At 36.1% G+C, this 24,120-nt stretch overlaps 1 protein-coding gene and 1 long non-coding RNA gene across 2 annotated transcripts in view; both read right to left on the minus strand.

Annotated features, from left to right (window-relative positions):
- Nucleotides 1–24,120, minus strand: part of NEGR1 (neuronal growth regulator 1) — an 838,303-nt gene that overhangs the window by 208,792 nt on the left and 605,391 nt on the right. Inside the window, exon 5 of the mRNA XM_028513898.2 lies at nt 5,441–5,561. Within this exon, the coding sequence (XP_028369699.1) occupies nt 5,441–5,561 (121 nt within the window). The remainder of the gene's footprint in view (nt 1–5,440; nt 5,562–24,120) is intronic.
- LOC118500655 lies at nt 7,997–23,606 on the minus strand. The gene is made up of 3 exons (XR_004903230.1): nt 23,596–23,606; nt 20,535–20,541; nt 7,997–8,160 (listed from the first exon to the last, which is right to left on the minus strand). It is a non-coding gene; the product is annotated as an uncharacterized LOC118500655 (long non-coding RNA).

A 24,120-nucleotide genomic window follows, 5' to 3' on the forward strand; every position in this document is an offset into this window, starting at 1 on the left:
ATTCCTAGGTTGCAGGCCATAACCCCCAGCAACCGCACATTGATGTTTCTCTCTCTCTCTCTCTCTCCCTCCCTTCCCTCTCTCTTAAAAAAATATAAATAAATAAATAAATAAAATCTTAAAAAAATTATAAAAAAAAAAGAAAATTCCTTAAACTTCCTTGCTTTAAACTGCCATACCTTACAAAGTCTCCCAAATGGAAGGCAAATACCTCAAGGTGGGTACAAAGTAACCTGTTGGAGTGTGGGGAGAAAATGATGGGAAGTTCCTCTAATAATGTCCATTTATGTCCATTAGTATTTCATCTTTTAAATGTTCTCTATTGTACCTCATTTATTGTATGCAATATACTAGTTCTGGTATTAATTTATATAATTTGTAAGTAAGTATGCATATATTGGTAGTTTTGCTAAGGCTTACATTTTGCTCATAAGGATATATGTTCCATAAGTGTTGTAGAGTATTGTTTTTATATCACTACCCATGGCTGAGCACCACATAGAGGAGTAGTTTTAAACCATGTTATGTTAAATACTCATCTTTAACATGTGACTATCATTTAGAATGGAGAGGGACACTGTCAGAAGTATATGGGAATGAAAAGCAATTGAAAGAACAAAGTATACCATTTTATGTCTTTCCGAAACTTGTAGGTTGAATAATATGCAAATCTACACCATTTGAATCATTATTATTATATGTTTATAGCTTTCTTTTTTCTATCTCTCATGTACTCCAAATTTGAAGAGCTGACTATGAAATGTAAAAATGTGCAAATTTTGTAAAACTCCCATATATGAAAATGCTTTGAATATCACAATGTGTTATACACATGTAATGTATGCCTACCTTTGACATAAATAAATTACATAAAATACAGGAAGGAAAGAGGAACACTGTAGATATAGAGAAGTATTTTAACTTATCTTCTGGTTTCCTTGAAAAATAAAAGAAAGGAAAAAGCTCTCTCTCTCATATTCCTTTATTACAGTGAATACTCAGATGAAATTTATGGCCTGTCTAGGTGCTGGGGTACGATATATTTAGAATAAGAAAAAGGAGAGGAAAGGTCACTTCACTTCATTATGATTTCTCAAGTTCATCTCACTTCTGTAAAAGCAAGAATGAAAAATTGTCATTCCCAGAAGCGCAAACCTAAACTGACTGAGAAACGTCATCCTACCTCCGTGTACTCTGCAATCCACATGGTCGATTTTGACATTTTCCTATCCATTCAATGGTACCTGAATACATTTTGTAAATATCTGGGCATGCGTGTTTTAGGCACATAGATAACTAATCCAAAGCAAAATGGTTATGCTTATCACATTCCCTCCAAAGCCACAGCATAAGCTAAACAATTAACAGGATTCTAAAAGGAGATATATACAGACATGATATTGTTTGTAAAGATGACTTAAAAATGCATAGATTTAATTTAAAATTTAGTGCTTAAAATGTCAAAATATTATAGGTACTCATCATCAAATACAAAATATTCAATCTTTTAAGTACATCAAGAAAACATGCATCTACTCATATTTTTAACTGATACGTGGTAATTTTTCATGTTTTACTATATACTACTTGCTTTTCATTCATGGAGGTAATTTGTATTTACCTAATTTGTAACTTTTGTATCCCTATCTTAAATTATGATGGAAGGTTAAGAAAGAAATATCATTATTATTAAAGAATTTAAAAAAGAATTGTTACTATTGGTCATTTGCCTGAAAATAAGCAAAGCAAATAAAACACTGTTTAAAAGCCTGGGACAGTCAAATGTCATTAGAAATCAGTAGGCATATCTTTCTAGGCCTCAGGCTGGGATTGAAGATATTTTTAAAAGAAGAAGGGAATTCAAACAAGGAAGCAAATTGCAAAATTCTAATCTAAGATAGAGGATAATGACATCTTCACAGAGTGATACAGATCCCATGTTTTTGCAATACCTATTTAAACATTAGTCCATTAAAATTTAATTTATGTTTATAGTCTTAATAATAAGTGAATGTACAATTCTTAAACCAGGGATTAACTTAATTTCATGTCATCAAAAATATGATTTGCTTAATAGTACTTTGCCTGTTCCAAAAGTGTCTTTTCACAGCAGGAATGCATATTTTTCTCTTATCAGTCTTCTCTATTTTAGGTAAAAAAAAATAAACTTGTGCTTCTCTCTATGTAATTGAACATACAACTCTAATTTCCCCAATACTTAAATGTATATGAAGTAAAATTAAGTCTAATCGAACTGTCCCTGCCAGGTATGCTGAAAGAGACCATAGAGTTAAAAAAAAATGACCATTTTATAGCAAGAGATAATATTCTGACTATTAAAACAAGTCATTCTCATGATGCTTATTTAAACAATGCAATAAATTAAGGTCAAGTGGCTAATATTTCTAATAAAAATAATTATACATGAGGGAACCTTTGAAGATGGCATCTGATGATTCTAACCTCCTGATACTCATGCCCCTGTGTTGCTCCTAAACACACATTCACTCTCTCTCTCTCTCTCTCTCTCTCTCTGTCTCTCTCTCTCTCTCTCTCACACACACACACACACACACACACACTGATTAGGATCACCCTGTGTCATCAATCAAATATTGCAGAAATGACAGAGCATGACATCTGAGACTTGGTCATAAAAGATATGGCAGCTTCCAACTTGCTTTCTCTTGGATCACTAGTTCTGGGTCAACTGCCACACCATGTTGAGTCAATCAGTCCTCTAGTGATTGTGGAAGAAGTCCACACAGTGATTAACAGAGCCTTTGGTCCATAACTAGCACTGACATGCCGGCACATGAGTGAGCTATTGTGGAAGCAGATCCTCCAGCCCTCCTCGAGCCTTCAGAAGACCAGGCCCAGGAGACATCTTGACTGCAACCTGATGAGAGATCCTGCACCACCGACATATAGCTAAGCTGCCCCTGATTCCCTGACTCAAGAAACTGTTTCAGATAAGGAATGCTTACTATTTTAAGTTGCTAAATTTTGGGTTAACTTGTTACTTGGACTCCACTTGAAGATTTGCAAGACTTCTCGGGTTCAAAGCCCAGCTCTGCCACTAACTGTATCAACTTGTACAAATTTTTTAAAAATACTATTTTTGCTTTTCGTAAGCAAGATGAAGAAAATAATAGTGTCTCTTTTACCAGTTCATTATAAAAATAAACTGGCTAATATTTATTAACAATTTAGAACACTGCTTGTCACATAGCAGGTGCTTGTTAGTTTTTCATTTCGATGAGGTAAATAGTTGAAAGGCCTGGGCTCTGCAACCAGCATGCTAGACCCACTTAGTGAGTCTACCAACAACTACTCAGCAACCCGAATCCTTCTTTCTACTAATTCCTACAAATGTTCAAATATGCTTTACTATAATATTGAGAAGAATTTATACATTCTAGTGGTGCTTGAGAACTTTAAGATATACTCAACCATAACCCTAACAAATGATAAATGTATACTTTTCTCTGAAATGAAAATATATTTGCCTTTTATAAGTGCATTTGATTTTCACAGCTCCTAGATTCTCTCTAGGCATGTAAGTGTATTGCCGAGGGACATTGGGGAAAATCAATCTACCTTTTATAGAAGTGATTTTGAACTTCTTTGAAAATCTAATAAAAACTATAGTCCATCTCAGTAGGAAGAAAATCACTGAAGTTATGACTTGAGCATCAATTGGCATTTTGCTATATTTTCTATGGGCCAAAAAGTGAAGTAAGAATTGTTGTAGACTTTTTTTAAAATGATTGCTGTATTTAGGAAAGGAAGAGAAAGAGAGAGAGAGAGAGAGAGCACATGGGCAAAGAAGAAAAACCCAAAAACCGACCAAACAAAAAAAGTTCAGGACATTACCTCATAAAATTTTGGAAGCAAAATGGACTTTAACAAATGAGCTCTCACTTGCATGACTGGGAATAACCATGTGTTAGCTTTTAAGAAAGGAATGATACAAACTTAAAAGTTACTTGGAAAGATCATAAAATAGTTTCTCACTATTTAAACTTTTTAACACATTTTCTTGTGGAGAACCAGGGATGGTCAAGGAAGGGGTGTGGAGCTGCAAGGATGTCCTATAGAAGGGAGACTTCTAAACAGGCGGAACTGAGGTTCCAGTCACCCACCCCATATCTACCGTAACATTTTCACTACTGAAAGTGTTCGGTACTGAAAGTAACACTATGAAAGTGTTACTTGCATAGATACTACTTTTGAGGATTCCATGTAACATTGCATTTGAATAAAGGATTTCATAACTTTCAAAGGATTGCAAACCACTTTTCTAGATGCTGTCCATAAAGATAATCACAAACTAAAAATATCTCAACCTGGATAAGCAGAATTTGAGAAAGTTTGTATTAGCAGATACGTAATCTTCTATGGTGTGACAAGATGACCGGAGAGAGTTGTACCATTTATCTTATTCTAAATACATAAAAATATCAGGGTTTCCATGAAGCCACAAATAGTTAGATTTAGAATTAGTAACAGCATTAATGAATTAGTAAAAAGAATGAAAAATCTGCATATCCTAAATTGTAGAAAAGGTTTCATACAAAATAGCTGCAAAAAATTAAGGTAAAACCAGAGTCATAGTTCAACCTAACATTTTCTTGAATACATCCCTCCCTAGTTTTAAAGAAAATATATATAGTATAGATAATACCTTTCTGCATTCTGTCTTCCAGTTGTCCACAGGGATGCCACTCTTACTTGATGGCTGATAAGACCAGCTAAAGAGGTTTGAATGAGCTTACTGGTTGAAAATAAAGGGAAAGTAGTCGAGTCCTGACTTCTCTTGTTTAACAACCCTTGCCAAAGCCTTCTGAGGCTTCTCAAGGGGGCAATCACAGAAAGCTGAAGTTAGAGTAGCCTTAAAATTATGGTGGATAGTCCTTTAACCATGTATTTTAGTTCCTCTACAGCCCCTTTAGTGACAAAATATCTAAAACACAGTGAGCTATAAAACAACATGTTAGAAAGTCTTGAGGGAGAGTGAGGCAGGTAAAAGGGCTGAAGCTTATAGAGGAAGCCAGGCAGAGACAGCAGCTCCAATTGTTTTTGGAGTGCTCTCATGGAATCTATGCCCAAGGCCTTCAAGAGCTGGTTTACTTCGCAATTAACCATGGTTGCCAGCAAGAGCAATGGTGTACCGGTTCAGGAGGGAGAAGAAGAAATAAAACAATGAGTGATGAGGGATTTGCAGGCATTTCTGAGATCATATAAACCAAAGTGGACATTTCTTCTGGATGCTATTAGAAACTCTTACTTCCCATGTGGGCCCCTTCAGCTTGCTTGCCTGCGAGGAGGCTGTTGAGAACCATTCAAGCCAGTTAAAGAAATTGCTTAAGGTAAGTATCTGAAACACAAACACTCGCTCCAAGTGCTTGGAACACAATAACCATCACAAAGTCCTTACTTCTTTTCTCCTTTGTACCATTCAAAGGCTGGAGGCGGCACACCTGCACCTTCACATCTTATCAGCCCACTGCGTCCGGTGGTCACGGTGCCGGATTTAATTTCCTGAATCGTAGGAGCAACTGAAAAAGAAAAAAAAACAAATAAACTGTGGGTAAATTAAAATAATCTTCAGCAGAAATATAACACATGTATATTTCCATTCTTTTTATATTCAAAGTAATCTTATGCCTGGTGGGCCAATGTATCACATTTTCAGTGTTTCATCCTTCTAATAAAAGACTAGTCAGTCACTTTCAGCCTCATTTTTCAAGCTGGACAATAGATGAATGTTCCCAGGAAGTGTAGAGTAAATGCAATACATTTTGGCCTTGCTTCCTATTGGAAAATGGCATTGATGAGAGAAACACTTCATCTGTTCTCTAGTGAAATTACACTCCAATAATAGCTCTCATTTACTGAGTGATCACTGGGAGCCAGCCACTGGGCTAGGTGATTCTTGTGCATGATTTCCTCACAGTAATAGTGTAATCTACATGGCATTATCCCAATTTTACAAATGTTAAAAACTGAAACTCAGAGAAGTTAAGTAATCTCCCTAAGGTCACACAGCTACTTGGTTGTGGAATTTGGGTTTGAAGTCAGGCAGGTTGACCCAAAGCCTGAGCTCTTTCAGTATTTTGTGTTTTTTTTTTCTGTTTACTCCCCATATGTTAGCTCTTTAGAGATTTTTTTTAAATGTGGTTTCTTCTACTTGGAATATTATTCTTCCTCATTTCCACAGCTCAAGTGCTAACTTAGGTGTCACCATCTCCAACCTCTTCCCTGTTGCTCTGGCTGGAAACAGTTATCCCTTTTCTGAGTAGTTTTTACAAATCTCTCATAACAAACTACTTATATCTTGTAATTATTTATGAGTAGCTCAGGCTTCCTTGTTAACTTCCTGAAGGCAGGTACATAGCTGATTCAATTTCTATATTCAGAGATCAGAGCTCAAAGCATGGCACAAACTGATGCTTGAAAAGTTTTTTATAGTATAGCCATTCCTTTATTTATCAAATAATTATTGAGCCATCAATAACTGTCAGGTTTTTCTCATGGTCCAAAGCAGTTAAACTTTCTGATGTGATAAAGTTTATAGTCTAGATGGGGTGGCAGATGGGAAGGCAGTATAAACAGTGCATAGTCTAAATAAGTAATTTATTTTTTTAAAGATTTTATTTATTTATTTTTAGAGAGAGGGGAAGGGAGAGAGAAGGAGAGGGAGAGAACATCAATGTATGGCTGCCTCTCATGTGGCCCTCACTGAGGACTTGACCTGAAACCCAGGCATGTGCCCTGACTGGGAATCAAACTGGTGACTCTTTGGTTCACAGCCTGCACTCAATCCACTGAGCTACACCAGCCAAGGCTAAATAAGTAATTTACTCATGGTAAAAATACAGCAAGGTAAGAGAAAATAGGGCAAAGAATGCATTACAACCTTATGTAGGGTAATTTTATTAGGACTCACTGAGAAGGTAAGATTTAAGAAAAACAGATATAAATGAGTGACTTCACAATGTGGGTGTCTAAAGTTTTCCAGGAAGAAGGAAACAGTTTGCAGTAAGGCCCTGAGACTGAAGCAAGCCTGATGTTTTTGAGAAATACCAAGGGGATCAATGTGGCTGAAGCAAAGAGAAACAGAGAGAGTAGCAGGAGATGACATAGGGTGGGTAATTCTGTGTCAAGTGGACTGGGTCGCAGAGTGTCCACTTATTTGCTAAACAAGATTTCTTGGTGTGCCCATAAAATATTAGCATTTGAATCAGTGCACTCAGTAATGCATATTGCCCTCTCCAATGTGGATTCACATCATGTGATTCTTTAGTCAACTGAAGAGAGCAAAAGGCAGAGGAAGGGAGAAATCACCCTTTATCCACCTGACTACTTAGCTAAGACCTCCTCCGGGTGGCTAGTACCCCATTGACTCCCCTGGTTCTCAGACTTTCAGACTGGGACTGAACCACATCACTGACTTTCCTGGGTCTCCAGTTTATACACATCAGATTGTGGGACTTCTCAGCCTGTATAATCACATGAGTCAATTCCTCATAACATAATCTCTTTACCTATATCTAGATATACATACATATGTGTGTGTGTATATTTGACCTTTGGACAACACACGTATGAACTGTATGGGTCCACTTACACATAGATTTTGTTCAATAAATATATTGGAACATTTTTGGAGGTTTCCTTAGTACTTTAAAATAAACATATCTTACACTAAACTACCATCAGGCAATCATACTCCTGCTTCTTTATTGTGAATGCATGAATCACTATACCTGTAAATAAATATGAATTTCTTTTTCACATTATTTGTTCATTTTTGATGAAAGTAAGTAATATGTACACCATCTATAGTGTTTTCTATCATATAAAACAGTTTTGATATCAGTGCTGACAGCAGATTCATCTTATAAACAAATGATGTAAACTTATATCAATAAAGAGTATGGTAGTATAAATATATTTGTTTTCTTAAGATTTTTTACATCCATACATTTTTTCTCTTTATTAATTGAGTATATTGGGGTGACATTATTTAATAAAAATGTAGAGATTTCAGGTGTACAATTCTATAATCCATTATTCGTATACTGCATTGTATGCTCACCACCCAAAGTCAAGTTTCTTTCTGCCACCATTTATCCCATTTTTGCCCTCTTCGACCTCCTCCCACTCACCCCACTTTCCCTCTGGCAATCACAATACTGGTTTTTTATTTTTGCTTACTCCCTTCACCTTTCTCACCCAGCCTCCCCAACTTGCCTCCCCTCTGACAGCTGTCAGTCTGTTCTCTGTATCTACAAGTCTGTTTCTATTTTGTTTGTTAGTTTTTGTCTATTAGATTCCATTTTGTCCATTAGATTCCATATATGGGTAAAAACATATTGTGCTTGTCTTTCTCTGAATGGCTCATTTCACTTAGCATAATACATTACAGGTCCATTCATACTGTCACCAAGGGTAAGATTTCCTTCTGTTTCACAGTCAAGTAGTATTCCATTGTGTAAATGTATCACAGATTTTTTTATACACTCATCTACTGATGGGCACTTGGGCAAATCTGAGATCTTGGCTTTTGAAAATAATGCTGCAATGAGAAGTATATATATGAGTCATATTTTCTTATATATGAGTCATATGTTCAGCTACCCTATGTCTTTTGATTGGAGAATTTATGGTATTTACATTTAAAGTGATTTTTTATAGGTGTGCATTCATTGCCATTTTATTTTTTTAACTATGCCTATCCTTCCTTCCTTCCTTCCCTCCTTCCTTCCTTCCTTCCCTCCCTCCTTCCTTCCTTCCTTCCCTCCTTCCTTCCTTCCTTCCTTCCCTCCTTTCCTTCTTTTCCTTCCTTTTCTTTTCTTTCTTTTCTTCTTCTTACAAAAGGCCCTTTAACATTTCTTGCAACACTGGTTTGGTGGTAATGAACTCGTTTACTTTTTGTTTTTGTTTTCATTTTCCTGGAAAGTTCTTTATTTTGCCTTCAATTTTAAATGATATCCTTGCTGGTAGAGTAGTCTTGGTCATAGATCCTTGATTTTTATCACTTGGGATGTTTCATGCCAATACCCTCTGGCCTGAAGTGTTTCTGTTGAGAAATCACCTGATAGCCTTGTAGGAACTCCCTTAAAGATAACTGTCTCTTGCTGCTTTTAAGATTCTCTATTTTTCTTTCACCTTTGGCATTTTAATTATTATGTATCTTGGAGTGGGCCTCATGGTATTCATCTTGTTTGGGACTCTCTGTACTTCCTGAACTTCTGTGTCTTCTTCCTTTGTCAGGTTAAGGAAGTTTTCAGCCATTATTTTTTCGAAGAGATTCTTGACCCCTTGCTCTCTCCTTGTTCCAGTACCCCCAGGATGTAGATATTGTTATGCTTGATGTTGTTCCAGAGATCCCTTAGATTTTCCTCATTTTAATTTTTTCTTTTTGCTGTTCTGCTTGGATGTTTTCTATTATTTTGTCCCTAAATTGCTGATTCACTCCTCTGCTTCTTATAACTTGGTGTTTATTCCTTATAGCATATTCTTCATTTCAGGTATTGTGTTCTTCCTTTATGACTGGTTCTTATGGTGTCTATATCCTTTTTCATTTTTACTATCTCTTTAAGTTCTCACTTGGATCATCTACTCTTCCCCTAAGGTCCTTGAATATCTTTATAACCATTGTTTTGAACTCTGCATCTGGTATCTTTGTTATTTCCATTTCATTTATTTATATTTCTGGGGATTTCTCTTATTTTTTTTCATTTGGGGCATGTTTTTTCATCTCCCTATTTGTCCACATTCTTGTGTTTGTCACTGTGTATTTGGTAAATCTGCTATGACTCCTTGTTATGATGGCTTTACTATGTAGGTGTCCTAAGGGGGTCAGTGGTGAAGTCTCCCAGATCACCTGAACTATACACTCCAGGAATGTCTTTTGTGTGAGTTATGTGTACTCTCCTGTTGTAGAGTCTTGAATGATGCCGGTCCATTTCTGGGTGGGATTAACCTTCAAGCTGGCTGGCTATAAGGATAGACCTTCATCACACTGTATGAGTTGTAGTGTGGGGACCATTCTATGAGATAGAGCTGTTTCCAGCAGATTCTAGTGCCTGCCAAGATCTCTCTTTGGGTGTTCCATGTATGTGGTTAGTTGAGGTCAGCTCTGTTGTGTTCTAAATCCCTCTACTAGTTGTTTTGGTTCTGGGTCCACTTGGGGTGGGCTTCCAGTGCAGGTTGATGTCAGACACTACCTGTGTCTAGACTTGGGCTACCTGTCTGGGCTACCATACAATTTAGTTTCTGGCTGTCTCTACTACTGGTACTGGGTATGCATGGAAAGGAACCAGTTGTGTACAAGGTTTAGTTTCTTCCACCTCTAAGCCTGGGACAAATCAGTAAAAATTCCAAGGTATCTTGAGCTCCCTCTTCTTTTATTGGCCACAGAAGCACCCCTTGAGGGTGCCTGATCTTCCTCAAGAACCTTTTGTAGAAAGACTGTAGAGTGGACCCGGGCTGTCCACAACCCACAGACCCTTCCACAAGGTGCTGCTTAATAGGGCAGAGTGACCGGGGTTGGGAGGACAAGGCTATTGGGTTTCTTGCTTGTGGGCAGCATGGTCAGGAACTCAATGTGGGGGAATGTGGCTCCTACTCCATAGCCATGCTGCTCGGTCTCTGCCATAGTCTCCAATCTTAGCTCTTCCAGTAGTGCACTGCATGTTCAGGTTGGGTGAAGCCAGCCAGCCCCTCTATAAGGAGCAAGCTTAGCAGGACAGGGTCACTAGGACTTGGGAAATCAGATCAAAAGAGTCTTCTATCAAGAAACTGGTGCCCATCAAGCCTACAGTGAATACAAAAAATGTCTCCTCTCTCCAAAGCTCAACTGTACAACCAAGAACCCGTTTGAATACCAGACAAGAGCCTTCCATGGAGACACACTCCAAGGTCCCAGGTCTGTGCAGCACTCTGATTCACCTGCAGGACTGAGTTCAGCAGGATAGGGCCACAGAGAGTAGAAGGACAGGTAAAGTGATTTAACAGGTATGGGGCGGGTAATGTATACAAGGTTGGGAAGAATGACCCCTGTTCTAAAGCTAAACAGTTCAATCATTGTCTGAGTCTCCACCAAGAGCTTTTCCAGAAAAAGAGCACCCAAAGTTGCAGCCAGCAGACCTTTCTGCAGGACTCGAGCTCAGCAGGGTGCTCTCACTGGTAGTTGGAGGATGTGCACTCACCAGGCTTCTTCTGAAACAATAGGAGTGCTCAACCCTGGGAAGATGGTTTCTGGGTCTCTAGAAGACTCTCTTCTTTCCCAGGTGAACTCAGTCCCCACTGATTTTCATCTCCAGCTGCTTTTCAGACTCCTCTTACATCCCTGGTACTCTAGGCTGGGCATCCTGACATAATCTTGAGACCCCACAATCTGTGAATTTTTGCAGATGAACTATCTCTTTGGCTTCTTAACCACCACACATGTGTGTGGGGCCAACTATTTCCATGTATCTACCCTTCTTTCTAGTCTCTATGTAGCTTCTTCTGTAAATCCTTGGTGATAATACTTTCATTTAGCTAGCCTTCAGTTGGTTATTCAGGTTGATTGCTCTATAATTTAGCTGTAAATCCAGTTTGGTGTCTGGAGGATGTGAGTGTATCCATAACTACTCCATAGTTATCTTAGAATCTCTGTTATGATTTTTCAATAACATTTTCTTTTCTCTAGCTTTCTTGATCATAAGAATACAGTATATAATACATATAACTTGTGAAACATATGTTAAAGACAATGTTATCAGTAAGAAAATTCTGGTCAACAGTATGCTATTAGTAGTTAAGTTTTTGGGAAGTCAAAAGTTATATGTGGATTTTCAACTGCATGGCTGGGTCAGTGCCCCTAAACCTGACATAGTTCAAGGGTTAACTGTATATTTATATATTATTGGTTTTGTTTCTCTTGAAAACCCTTACTAATACATGTGGCCAAAGGATGGAAGATCAGACAGGAGCATGAAGGGCAATTTAATGACTTAGCTTTTACTCTTAGCAAAATGGTGAACCACTACAGAAGAGGGATAATGTGATGTTTGTTTTAAAGGTATCACTCTGGCTCATGTGTTAAGAAAAGATCACACTGAGGCCAGGTTGAACGCTGAGGATTAGTACAGTAAACAAAGCAAAGTTATGTTGGCAGCTTTGACTAGGGTGGTAGCACTGGAGGTAATGGAAAGTGATTGGCTTTGGACTCTGTTGTAAAGTTGGAGCCAACAGGATTTCTTGACAGATGTGAAACAAAGAGAGGAATTCAGGTGACTTCATTTGGCTTATGTGGAAACTAAGAATGCTGACATAGAGAAGACTATATAGGAGTTTAAATGGAATTATTTAGAGTTTAAAACATGTGTCATTTTTAATAGAATTTTTAGGAGCAGTTTTAAGTTCACAGAAAATTGAGCAGAAGGTACAGAAATTTCCCATCTATTCTTTGCATGAACACATGTATATCCTCTCCATTATCCACATACCCTACCAGAGGAGTACATTTACTATAATTGAGGAACCTACATTGATGCATCATTATAACCAAAACCCACAGTTTACATTGGGGGTCACTCTTGGTGCGGTACCTTCTAAAAGTTTGGAAAAAAGCATAATGACATATATCCGTCATTAAAATACCATACAAAGTATTTTCACAGCCTTAAAATTTCTTTGTTTACTGCTTATTTATCTCTACAACTCCTCCATAGATCTTTTTACTGTCTTCATAGTTTTGCCTATTCCAGAATGTTATCCAGTTTAAATCATATAATATGTAACCCTTTTAGATTGGCTTCTTCACTTAGTAACATGCATTTAAATCTCCTCCATGCCTTTTCATGGCTTGATAGCTCATTTCTTCTTAGCACTGGGTAATATTGCATTGTCTAGATGTGCCACAGTTTATCCATTCTCCTACTGAATAACTTCTTGATTGCTTCCAAGTATTTGTAATTATAAATAAAATTTCTATAAACATTTGTGTGAAGGTTTTGGTGTAGACATAGTTTTAACATCCTTTGGGTAAATACCAAGCAGGGCAATTGCTGGAGCATACAGTAAGTGTACGTTTCATTTTGTAAGAAACTACGTATCTGTTTTTGTAAGTGGTTGTACAATTATGGATTACCACCAACAATGTATGAAAGTTCTTATTCCCCCACATCTTTGTCATCAATTGGAGTTGTCCATGTTTCAGATTTTAGTTATCCTAATAAGTGTGTAGTGGTATCTCATTTTTTAAATTTGCCTTTCACTAATGACATATAATATGAAGTCATCTTTAAATGTTTATTTTCCATATGTTTATATATCTTCTTTGGTGAGGTGTCTGTGAAGGTCTTTGGCTCATTTTTTAAATTGAGTTGTTTATATTCTTATTGTTGAGTTTTAAGAGTTCTTTCTATATTTTAGATAACAGTCCTTTATCAGATGTGCCTTTTAAAAATGTCTCCTATCAGTTTTTGGTTTGTCTTTTCATTTTATTGATAGTGTGTTCTACAGGGTCTGATTTCTAATTTTAATAAAGTCCAGCTTATCAGTGATTTATTCCAGGGATCATGCTTTTGGGTGGTATATCTAAAAAGTCATCACCAATCCCAAGGTCATCTATATTTTCTTCTATAGTATCCTCTAGAAATTTTGTATGGAAACTCTTTTCATAAACATTTTCTTTTCTGTCAAACTTTTTGACATAGTACATATTTTAAATAACACTATGAGAAAAGTTCAATACAATAGGAACGTTGAAGAAGCAAGTGCTAATTCATTCAGACAAATGACCTGAGTAAATGTGCACTTTGCATATATTTCAGGTTTCCCTAGAAAGCAATAAAAAGTACAGAGTTTAATGATTTTTCAGTTTGTGGTGAACATAAAAACTATAAATACTCTTACAACAGAATATTGCTTTTCCTCTTAAAAATACCCTTACAAATTCATTATTTTCTGTTCAGGGTGACGCTTCACTTTGTAATTATAGCACCTCTATATGTCTGTAGTGTTGTTATTGTTAATAGTAAAGGTTTAACTTATATTTCTGGAGAAATATTTCCAAAGAAATATTTTAATTAAAGTGTTTGGTAATAATAGTAAAAAAATGAAAAAGTTTACACAAAAAGTTTGAATAGAAAATGTTGTGAAGTAATATACCTACATATAATTTTGTATATCAATATATATATAAATATTTGCCATACATACATATGCACACATAAATACACACACACTCAACCATACTATGAGTCATTTAACAATGAATTCTGTGTTAAGCAAAGGTTCATATTCCCCTTTAAAAGGCAATAAAATATACAGAAGGCATGTATAAATAAGACCCCACCTATGGAAAACAGTATGGAATTTTGTCAGAAAACTAAAAATGGATCTGCCTTTTGACCCAGCAATTCCACTGCTGGGATTATACCCTAAGAGCCCTGAAACACCAGTCAAAAAATACCTATGCACCCCAATGTTCATAACAGCACAATTTACAATAGCCAAGTGTTGGAAGCAACCTAGGTGCCCATCAGTAAATGAATGGATCAAAAAGCTATGGTACATTTACACAATGGAATTCTATGCAGCAGAAAGAAAGAAGGAGCTCCTACCCTTTGCAACAGCATGGATGGAAATGGAAAGCATTATGCTAAGTGAAATAAGCCAGGCAGTGAAAGACAAATACCATATGATCTCACCTTTAACAAGAACCTAATCAACAAAATAAACAAGCAAAATATAGCCAAAGACACTGAAATAGAGAACAGACTGATAGTGACCAGAAGGGAAAGGGGAGGGGATTTAGAGGAAAGGGGAAGGGTTTGCAGTTACAAGTATAAAGGACACAAGGACAAAAACTGGGGGGTGGAAATGGAAGGAGGTGGGGAGGGTTGGAGGGGTGAGCTGGGATGAGAGTAAAAGAAAACTGTATTTGAACAATTAAAATAAAATATGTTTTTTTAAAAAGACCCCACCTATTTGTCTATTATTATAACAGTGTTTTGCCTGTGAGAGGTATAGATAAGATTGTATGTTCACTCTTGTTCTCATAAGTTTTCACCTCTCTTTCTCCCTGTCACGCTAACAGACCATACTCTTTTATGATATCCAACTGTTATTGAAGATGAAATAACCATATGCAATAAGAGACCCATCACAGGCTTCTATTGATAAACTGGTTAGTTTAATTAGTCTCTTGTTTGTCAAGGGGGCCATGACTCATTACAAACAAAACCATGAAATCTGGAACATTGCCTGAAAACCCAGGTGTAATGAACTGAAATGAAAATCTAATTTGTCATTAAAAGGCCTTCACGCAGTACAGTGTGCATATGGCTGAGCACTGGGTACTTAAACACACAAGTTAAAGGAACACGATTCTGTTATCTAAAGCTCATGAGCTGCTGTGATGAACACCATAAATGGAAAGATACCCAAAGTGTCATGTGGAAGCACATACAAATGAATGAAAAAATAAAATTGAGCATAGTAAAAAGTCCTGAGAGTAATTTTTGTGTTACAGAGTTAAAGGATTACAAGCTATAAGTAATCAATATGGAGGGGAGAGTCTCACGTGGATTTCAATTTGAGGCTAAATTTCTAAACTCAAACTTGAAGGTTCTATTGATTTTTCTTGGGAGCATGAATAAGCCCTTATTCATATCATTCTGCTTCTTTTGAAAATGACTGTTTAAGAGAAAGGGGATTAACCCAATTATTTGTTTTTAATACCTAAATCATTTCCACAAACACATTTATTAGGAATGACATTAATGAAAAAATAATATCCCTGGGCTCATAGGGCTAATATTTTTTTTATTTTTTTGTTATTTTGGGGGGAGCGTACATGCATGAGAAAACAGCAAATAAAAAATAAATTGAAATAAATAGTCAGGGATTGATATGAACTAAAATAAAAATTGAGCAGATTGAAAGAAGAGCTCCTCAATGATAAAGCAATAATTGAGTAGAGAATTGAATGACATGAGAAAAAAGAATCATATGGTTATCTGTAGGAAATTATTAAAATAAGATGTATCAGAGAAGCCAAGGCCTGACTTGGGAGGGAGCATGCTGGAGGTGGAAATATGCATAAGAGATTAAAGGAGGAACAAGGTGGTCTTTGTGTTTTACTCTAAGGAGATGGAGTTTTAGAGGTTTGTTGTAGAGCAGTGATATTGTTTGATAAACATTTTATAAAGATTCTTTAGCTACTGTATTAAACATGATCTGCAGAGAGACAGGTGAGGAGGCAGGAAGAGCAGCCAGGAGACTATTATAGTAATCTTTAGGATGATGAGAAAGTCATTGGCCAACCCAAAGGAAAGGCAAGAATTGAGATAAATTTTAATTAATTAGATCATTAGTCAATGATCTAATGCCCAATATGAATTGGGCTTGAGTCAACTCACTTTAGTTAACTGTCAGTGATATGCATTTATAGTGAAACTTCCAAGTCTACTTCATTCTGAATCCTCTTTGTATAAATAAAAGTTCTGTGACCACAGAAATGTCAGATTATATCTGGTAAATTTCTTCTCTAGAGCACATCTCAGAAACTATGATGTCCATGTATGCCTTATGAATTTCTTATCATAGGAACTTTTTCCAAGCTTATGGGATCACAAAATTGCAGAAGTTTTATATTTGAGTTATTGTGGGCCTATATTTCTTGGGGTATATTCTTGGCATACTGGACAATGGGACTAGTAGATGTCTAAGGTTTATTCCATGTGCTATGTTGTGTAATCCATGACTTTTCAGGTCAAAAGTCATCACTGTTTCAAAAGGCTCAAGACCTATAATATATTCATTAGCTTTATGTGTGGAAAAAGCCTCAATTATTTACATCATAAGGATATGGTCACTTACTTGCCAGAAAAATATAGCTCACAACACTTGCAACTAATTGATTCTACAAGTGGAGCTATAATAGTGAATTATAAGCATTTTTGTCTAAATTGTGCAAAATACTCATTTTCTACTGAGATGTCCCATGTCTTCAGAAATCAAATCAGGCCCTTCCTAGAAAAGACCATTAACTAGTACAACCTGAGTGGTTCCTCCTGGAGCTGGTTTCTTTTACCATCACACTCCATCACTCTGGGGTGTTGGCCCTGGCCCAGCAATGTAAGCTGTGTTTATAGGGACTGAGGGTGCAAATGTGTGTCTCTACATGGGTCTGGGTTTCTTGAACTGTTTCTCTTTCATGGAGATAGTTTTTCATTCTGGTCAGATGTAATATCTTTCAATAACACCAAAGTTGCGAAGAAGGCCCCTCCAATTCAGGAGTACAAATGGCATCCTTTGGAACAAACTTATTTTATGTGCATTGCTGAAATGTACACATATTGCTCTTATGTCAAATTGTCTACGACTGTGAGCTGAAGAAATTGAACAATGAAAAAATAATGTTTAAAAGAATGTTATTAGACAGATGTGGGGAACAGCAAAGAACAGATATTAGGAAAAGCCAGCAGTGAAAGGGTAAGGAAGGAATGTTTAACACCTATGTGATTAGTTGCTCATGAAAAATCATTCTTCCTTTTTCCTTTACTCAGTGGGATAATTTCCTTTCATTGTTTAGCCAGTCATTTCAGGATGAAAATAATTGAAGGTTCTTCATCCAAAACTCCAGGCTTTGCAGGTGCAAGCAACAGAACCTCAGCACTTGGCACCCAACAAGCCTTATTGAGGTTCAAGTTTTCTTAGTTACATGACAATAGCCACAAAGACCTTCTTCTTTTCTTGCTATCCTCAATGGAGGCTTTATCATTAAAAAAGTGAGTCCAAATATTACTTTAATAGCCTTAGTGAACTGAGGTTGTTGAAATGAAACTTCAGAGTTTCAATTGCAAAATAATTTGAACATCATGCCCTCTCAAAATGATGAACAATGATTAAAGTGCCATGTTAAGTAATTACAATAAAGAAGAATGAGAAACAATAAAGAAAAATAAGTCATGAAGAAATTAATCAAATAGAAGCTACATAAGGAAACACTGTAGTAAATAAGCATGTTGACCTTGGTCTAGATCCTAGAACTTGTGAGCCACACCAAAGCAGCCTTGATCAAATGGACAGTTTTAGAAAAAAAATTAAGATTTCTAGTACCTCCCAGAAAACACACAATATAGGACATGTTCAATAAACTGCTGTTGCAGATGAGATTAATGATAGTTAGGAAATTTGACAATCCTTCAAAGGTTATCATAGATCCCACAGAAATTATTACAAGGTCGATAAACATTTCCCATGAAGGAAATATATCCTTGCATTATGGAACAATTTGCCCTTACAAATAACTCCATGTTATTGCTAAGAGAAAATTAAAATAAAAATTTAGTGAGATATTTTTAAAACCACACTACTGAAACACATTAGAATTATAATCTTCATGACATAAAAGACATTCACATTGAATTACACCCCTGGTCTGCTTTCACAGGAGTTGAAAATAATCCAGTTGGTAATGTAGCTCCAGCTTCCCCAAACCTTACACATTTACACAGTAACAAAATAGTGGAGTAACAAGGCTCTGCTTTGCAGTAGAACAAAAGTGGTTCTATCATTCACTAAGTTTACTTCACCCTTATAAGCCTTAGTTTTTTTCACCTGTAAAATAAATAATGTCTACTTTCACAGGATTGCTGTATAGACAATATAAAACACTTCATGGAAAGTGCTTATCCAACAGCACTATTCACTCAGAAGCAAACATTAGCTATTATTAAATAGGAATTATTACAAGTGAATAGGGTATCACAGCTATTCTTCCTTTAAAATCATGGAATCATGAGAAAATATAGATAGAAAAGGAAACCGATTTTTTCTTAATTCATTGTCTTCTTGGCAGGGTAGCTCGGTTGGTTAGAGCATCATCCCAATTTGCCAAGGTTGTGGGTTAGATCCCCAGCCACTGTACATACAAGAATCAACTAATGAGTGCATAAACAAGAGGAACAACAAATCAACATTTTTCCTCTCTCTTTTTCTCTCTAAAAAAATTAAAAAATTAAAAAAACCATTAAAAATTTATTGTCTAGGTACATCAAGCATGTGATTAATTTAATTAAAACCTGGACTAGTATATATGTCACTTTTACTCTCCCCAAATTCTATTTATATTTTGCTTTATTTAGTGTAGTTAACCAAGAAAATTCTAAGAGGGCCGGGTTCATAAATGTGATGCAAAATAAAAATTGTATAGGACACAAAGGTGTTTTTTCATGAAAAACATGCAATTGTGGAGGTTCATTATGTGTCAGTACATATAAAAAGATCAGTGTATTGATTCAGTTAAGCATGTGATAAGATCATTTTCTCTTTCAGGAGAAAGACAATAATCAGTGGAATTTCACATATAAACTTGACTTCAATGGTTTTATTAAACATTGGTATCCAACATGACAGTGTATTAAGCTGTGCTCTCTGATTCCTTTATGCTTGCACAGGTATATAGAAAGCAAAATGTTTTATAAAACACTTCAGAGCTAAGATTTGTAACTGCATATTAAGTCTGATTTTAGGGGCATTGTTGAAGGCCCTTGCACTGGTCCCCTAAATATGCAAATAAAAAATTAGTGCATTTTTAAAACTATAACATAAGTGATTCTTTCCCTAAATTCATGATTTAATGCTCTTAGAATAATTAACCCTTTCAAATATACTTAAGCTCTCATTAGTCATTTGTATTATGATGTGAATGGATCTGATAGTGTGGTGATTATTAATGTGTATCTGCTAGCATTGAATGATGAAATGGTTAGGTTATCTGTGATGCATGAAGAAGCTGATAAAAGAACAGGAAGGTGAGAAAGGACTATATAATGATGATTTTGTTGGTGTTTAGGCAGAATTCATTCCTATGCTTTTGGCAAGGGTCAGCACTACTGAAATTACATACAGCTTGAAGTAGCTGTCCTCTTATAGTCAGCAATGCTCGTACCAGTGATGCATCCACTGTAAAATGTCTCAAATTTATTGGGCCACCAGTTTTATCAATAGGAATTAAATGGTTCACTGTTTTCCTAGCTGGTGAACCCAAGCTTTCTTTCTTTAGACTTGACTTATGATTTGATCTCTTCTCTGTTATCAGTCATGCTGAAATTATAGCTGTATATGATTGATTTGGATACACTGGACATATTTTCAGGAATTGTGAAGTTGGAATTCTCTAAGGCCATCTATTCTCTCAGCATGTGCTACCTTGACTTATAACAAAAGTTGTCTGAATCCTAAAACATTTGAATGTATTCTTTTCATATTAAAGCTATTATACATTTCCTGATATAAATTATTTTTTCATGAAACCCAAAAATAAAGATTAAAAGAGTTCAAATGCTTTCTCTAAATTATCTATAAAACATGAAATATTTAGGGGGATTTTTTTCTCATGGAGAAAATTTTCTAGTTGTATTAATCAGCTCAGATATGTTATTTAAGTTTCATTTCTTAAAGAATACTTAAATTTTTTTATTATTGTTCAAGTACAGTCATGTCCATTTTCCCACCACCACTTCCCCCCTCCCCACCCAACCCCTCCTCTCAGCCTCAATCCTTTCCTGCTTTGGCTTTGTCCATGGGTCCTTTATACATGTTCTTTGATAACACTTCCCCTTTTTATTTAAGTTTCTATTCTGTTTACTATTATGTCATGATATATTTTCAAATGTCAAAATGAATTTGTCTTATGTAGAAATTTAGGACTTTCGCAGTCAATCCATATAAAAATGATAGCTGTAAAAGATTACTAGGTGTAAAGATGCACCTAGTAATAGAAGGGGATAACTGGTGGGATCTTTCCTTAGGCTAATTTCTCACCAGATCATGTTTCTCTCTTGCCTCAGAGTCAGCTTCTCCAAGGACCTAATGGTAAATCTGAAGGCACAGGGAGCCTTGAGCTGGTATGACTTCTGCCCTATTCAGAACATTCAGTGGATCAGATTTTTTAGTTGACTGAATGGCTTATCATTTCTTTTTGCAGCTGTGGTCTTCAACAGTCTTAAAATAGGACATTTAAAAAATGATTAAAATTTAGTTACTAAAATTGTTTAATTCTTAGAAAATGAATAATTCACATTGCTAATATATTCTGAAGAGTTACTTTGCAAACAGTCTTGAACAAAATAACGCCTTTGAATAGATAGAAAAATAAACAGAAAAAGAAAAAAAGAAGATTTATATTGTAGAAGTACTGTTGTAAACTACTCTTTTCTCCCTGTTCTCCATCCTGAAATACATGAAGGAGAATGTTAGAAGTCTAGCAAGAATATAGGAATGTGTTAAATGAATGACATTTTTCAAAATGATAGGCACAGACTTCCTAGTAAGAAATGAACACTGAACTAAATCACGTCTACCTCTTCATTTATTTTGATATGGCAATCAGCTGTGACCTTAGATCTGCGCCATGGAAGTTGCTTTGTCATAATATTTCTATATAATTTAAAGAGTAAAGCAACTGAGATCATGACTGTGAAACTTGCCATGAACTTATGAACAAGGAGAAAAATAACATAACAGAAAGTGGTACCAGATGTAGAACTGAGAGGTAATTTTTATTTGCATTTATAAAACACAGTTTTGGACACTTCTATTTATGGCGAAAGCTCAATCACAGCAAACATAGTAAGTAGTAACTAAGAGCAAATGAGTAAGAAGACAAATTAGAAGAGGCATTTTACCTACAAATAGTGTATCTTTTTTAAAAGATTTTATTTATTTATTTTTAGCGAGGGAAGGGAGGGAGAAAGAGAGAGAGAGAGAAACATCAATGTGCGGTTGTTGGGGGTTATGGCCTGCAACCCAGGCATGTACCCTGACTGGGAATCGAATCTGCAACACTTTGGTTCACAGCCCGCGCTCAATCCACTGAGCTACGCCAGCCAGGGCCAAATAGTGTATCTTAAAGAAATCACAAGGTGTGGAAGGAAGCGTGGTAGAAAGACTATAATTTTGATAAACAGTATGGATTTATTTGGGACTAAGTGTGACTTACAAGGGAAAAATGCTACTTTCCTAAAAAGATTAAGTGAAATACAGTATGAGAAAACTCTGCTTAATAACCAAGGTAATTTGACAACTAAAGGGTGTGTCAAGAAAGGAAAAGTCTGACTGGCAAATAAGAAATTCCATGTCAGCAACAACAGCAGATGAATGAATTATTAAAGAAAATATTTGGGCTTTTCCTTCTTCTGCTCAGAAAGTGTGTGTGTGTGTGTGTGTGTGTGTGTGTGTATCTCCCCCTCAAAAAAATTGGAATTATCTTCTGAAGGAAGTAGTACAGGCCCCCCCTGCTAGGTGAGTGTTCTAGGAACCCATCTGTATCAGTGTACCAACTGGTATTGTAGTGAGAGACTGAATTTGGCTTCAGTGATTTTTTTTTAAGACTCTTTCAACACATTTGCCTATTTCATGATGGGTGATTTCTGAGCACACCTGCCCACAGAACGCTGAGTGTTCAGCAGCTTTTGATCAAAAATGGCATGACCCCCATGCTCTATCTACCCTCTCTATTCACCCAATCTTATCCTGAGCAACAATTGTTTTTTTTATTTCCTGGATGAAAAAATTCCTCAAAGGGAAATGTTTTGCTGATTTGGAAGAAGTGAAACAAAAAATGGCAGAAACACGAAAAGGCATCAAAATTGGTGAGTTCTATTGTTTTGAGCAGTAGGGAAAAAAGCTTGATAGATGTATTGCATCAAATGGAGAGTGCTTGGAAAGTGATTGAAGTTTAAATATGTAAGAATAAATACACAATTTTTATAAATAAATTCCATTTTTTGTGTCCCCCTCATATATATATATATATACACACACCTAAACTTTAGCTGATACCCCCCTTATAATGTCAGTGTTGTTTGGTGCCCCTTAAGTCAAAAATCATGAGATTCCTCTTTATTTACTGCAATCATCCTGCAAAGCTCATCTTTGCATTTGATGAATGGTTGCTATTACTAGTTCATAAATGTCCTTACAAAATATTTCCAAGCCTTGAGACACTCTATAATTTTGTAGGTTTTGCCTTTAAAATACATCTTCTTACCCCTGACCACCCCATAACTATTATGCTTTTGCAAGCCAACATTATCTCTTGCTTGCCAGTCTCCTAACTGGTAACCCCTGGTTTTTGCCTTTGTTCACTCTGTAGGCCATTTTCAATATAGCAGTCATAGTGTTTCTGTTAAATCAAATCCTCCATCCATACTACTACACACAGCCACACTCTGGCTTCCTCTGCCACTCAGAATACAAGTCAAATTCATGAAGTGATCCCAAGTCCCCTAAGTAATCTGACTTCCCTGCTCTCTGACCACACTTCTGTTCATGTTCTCTTTTGCCCAGTCAGCTCTGGTCACACTGGACTACTAGATATTCATGGAACATATAACAAGAATATTTCCACTTGAGGTCTTTTATACTTGGTAATTCCTCAGTCTGTAATATTCACCCATCAGATATACTTATGTCTTGCTTGCGTCCTGATTTCCTTTCAGGCTCTACCCCAATTTCACCTTCCTGAAGAGGACTACACAGGTCCTCTATGTAAAATAATAATCCTACCCTCTTACACACAACCCCCTCTTTCTTAACCTTTATTATTGTTCTTCATAATAATAATCTCCACTTGACACAGTATAAATTTACTTCATTTAATGATTGTATCTTTTCCCTCATTGCAAAATACAATCCATACAGGAATTGTGTGCCTATAAAATGACTAATGCAATGTCAGCAAATATGTGCCTTTCATGTTCTTGATATTTTGCTACATAATAGTTTGTTTTTCATCCCTTTATATTTAGATGAATATATAAAAATATATATTATCAATACATAATAAATAATTTTGTTTTCTTTAATTGTTAACACTATTACAAATATCCCTCTTTTTCTCCTCTTTGCCCACCTCCATCCATCCCCCACCCTCTGTTCCCTCTGGCCATCACCACACTGTTGTCTGTGTCCATGGGCTATTTGCATATATGTTCTTCACATTCTTTCATCCAGTGCCCCCACTTCTGACAGCTGTCAGTCTATTCCATGTGTTCATACCTCTGTTTCTATTTTGTTCATTAGATGCCACATATAAGTGTCATC

Source organism: Phyllostomus discolor, chromosome 5 (genome assembly GCF_004126475.2).
Source record: "Phyllostomus discolor isolate MPI-MPIP mPhyDis1 chromosome 5, mPhyDis1.pri.v3, whole genome shotgun sequence".
NCBI classification, from domain to species: domain Eukaryota; kingdom Metazoa; phylum Chordata; class Mammalia; order Chiroptera; family Phyllostomidae; genus Phyllostomus; species Phyllostomus discolor.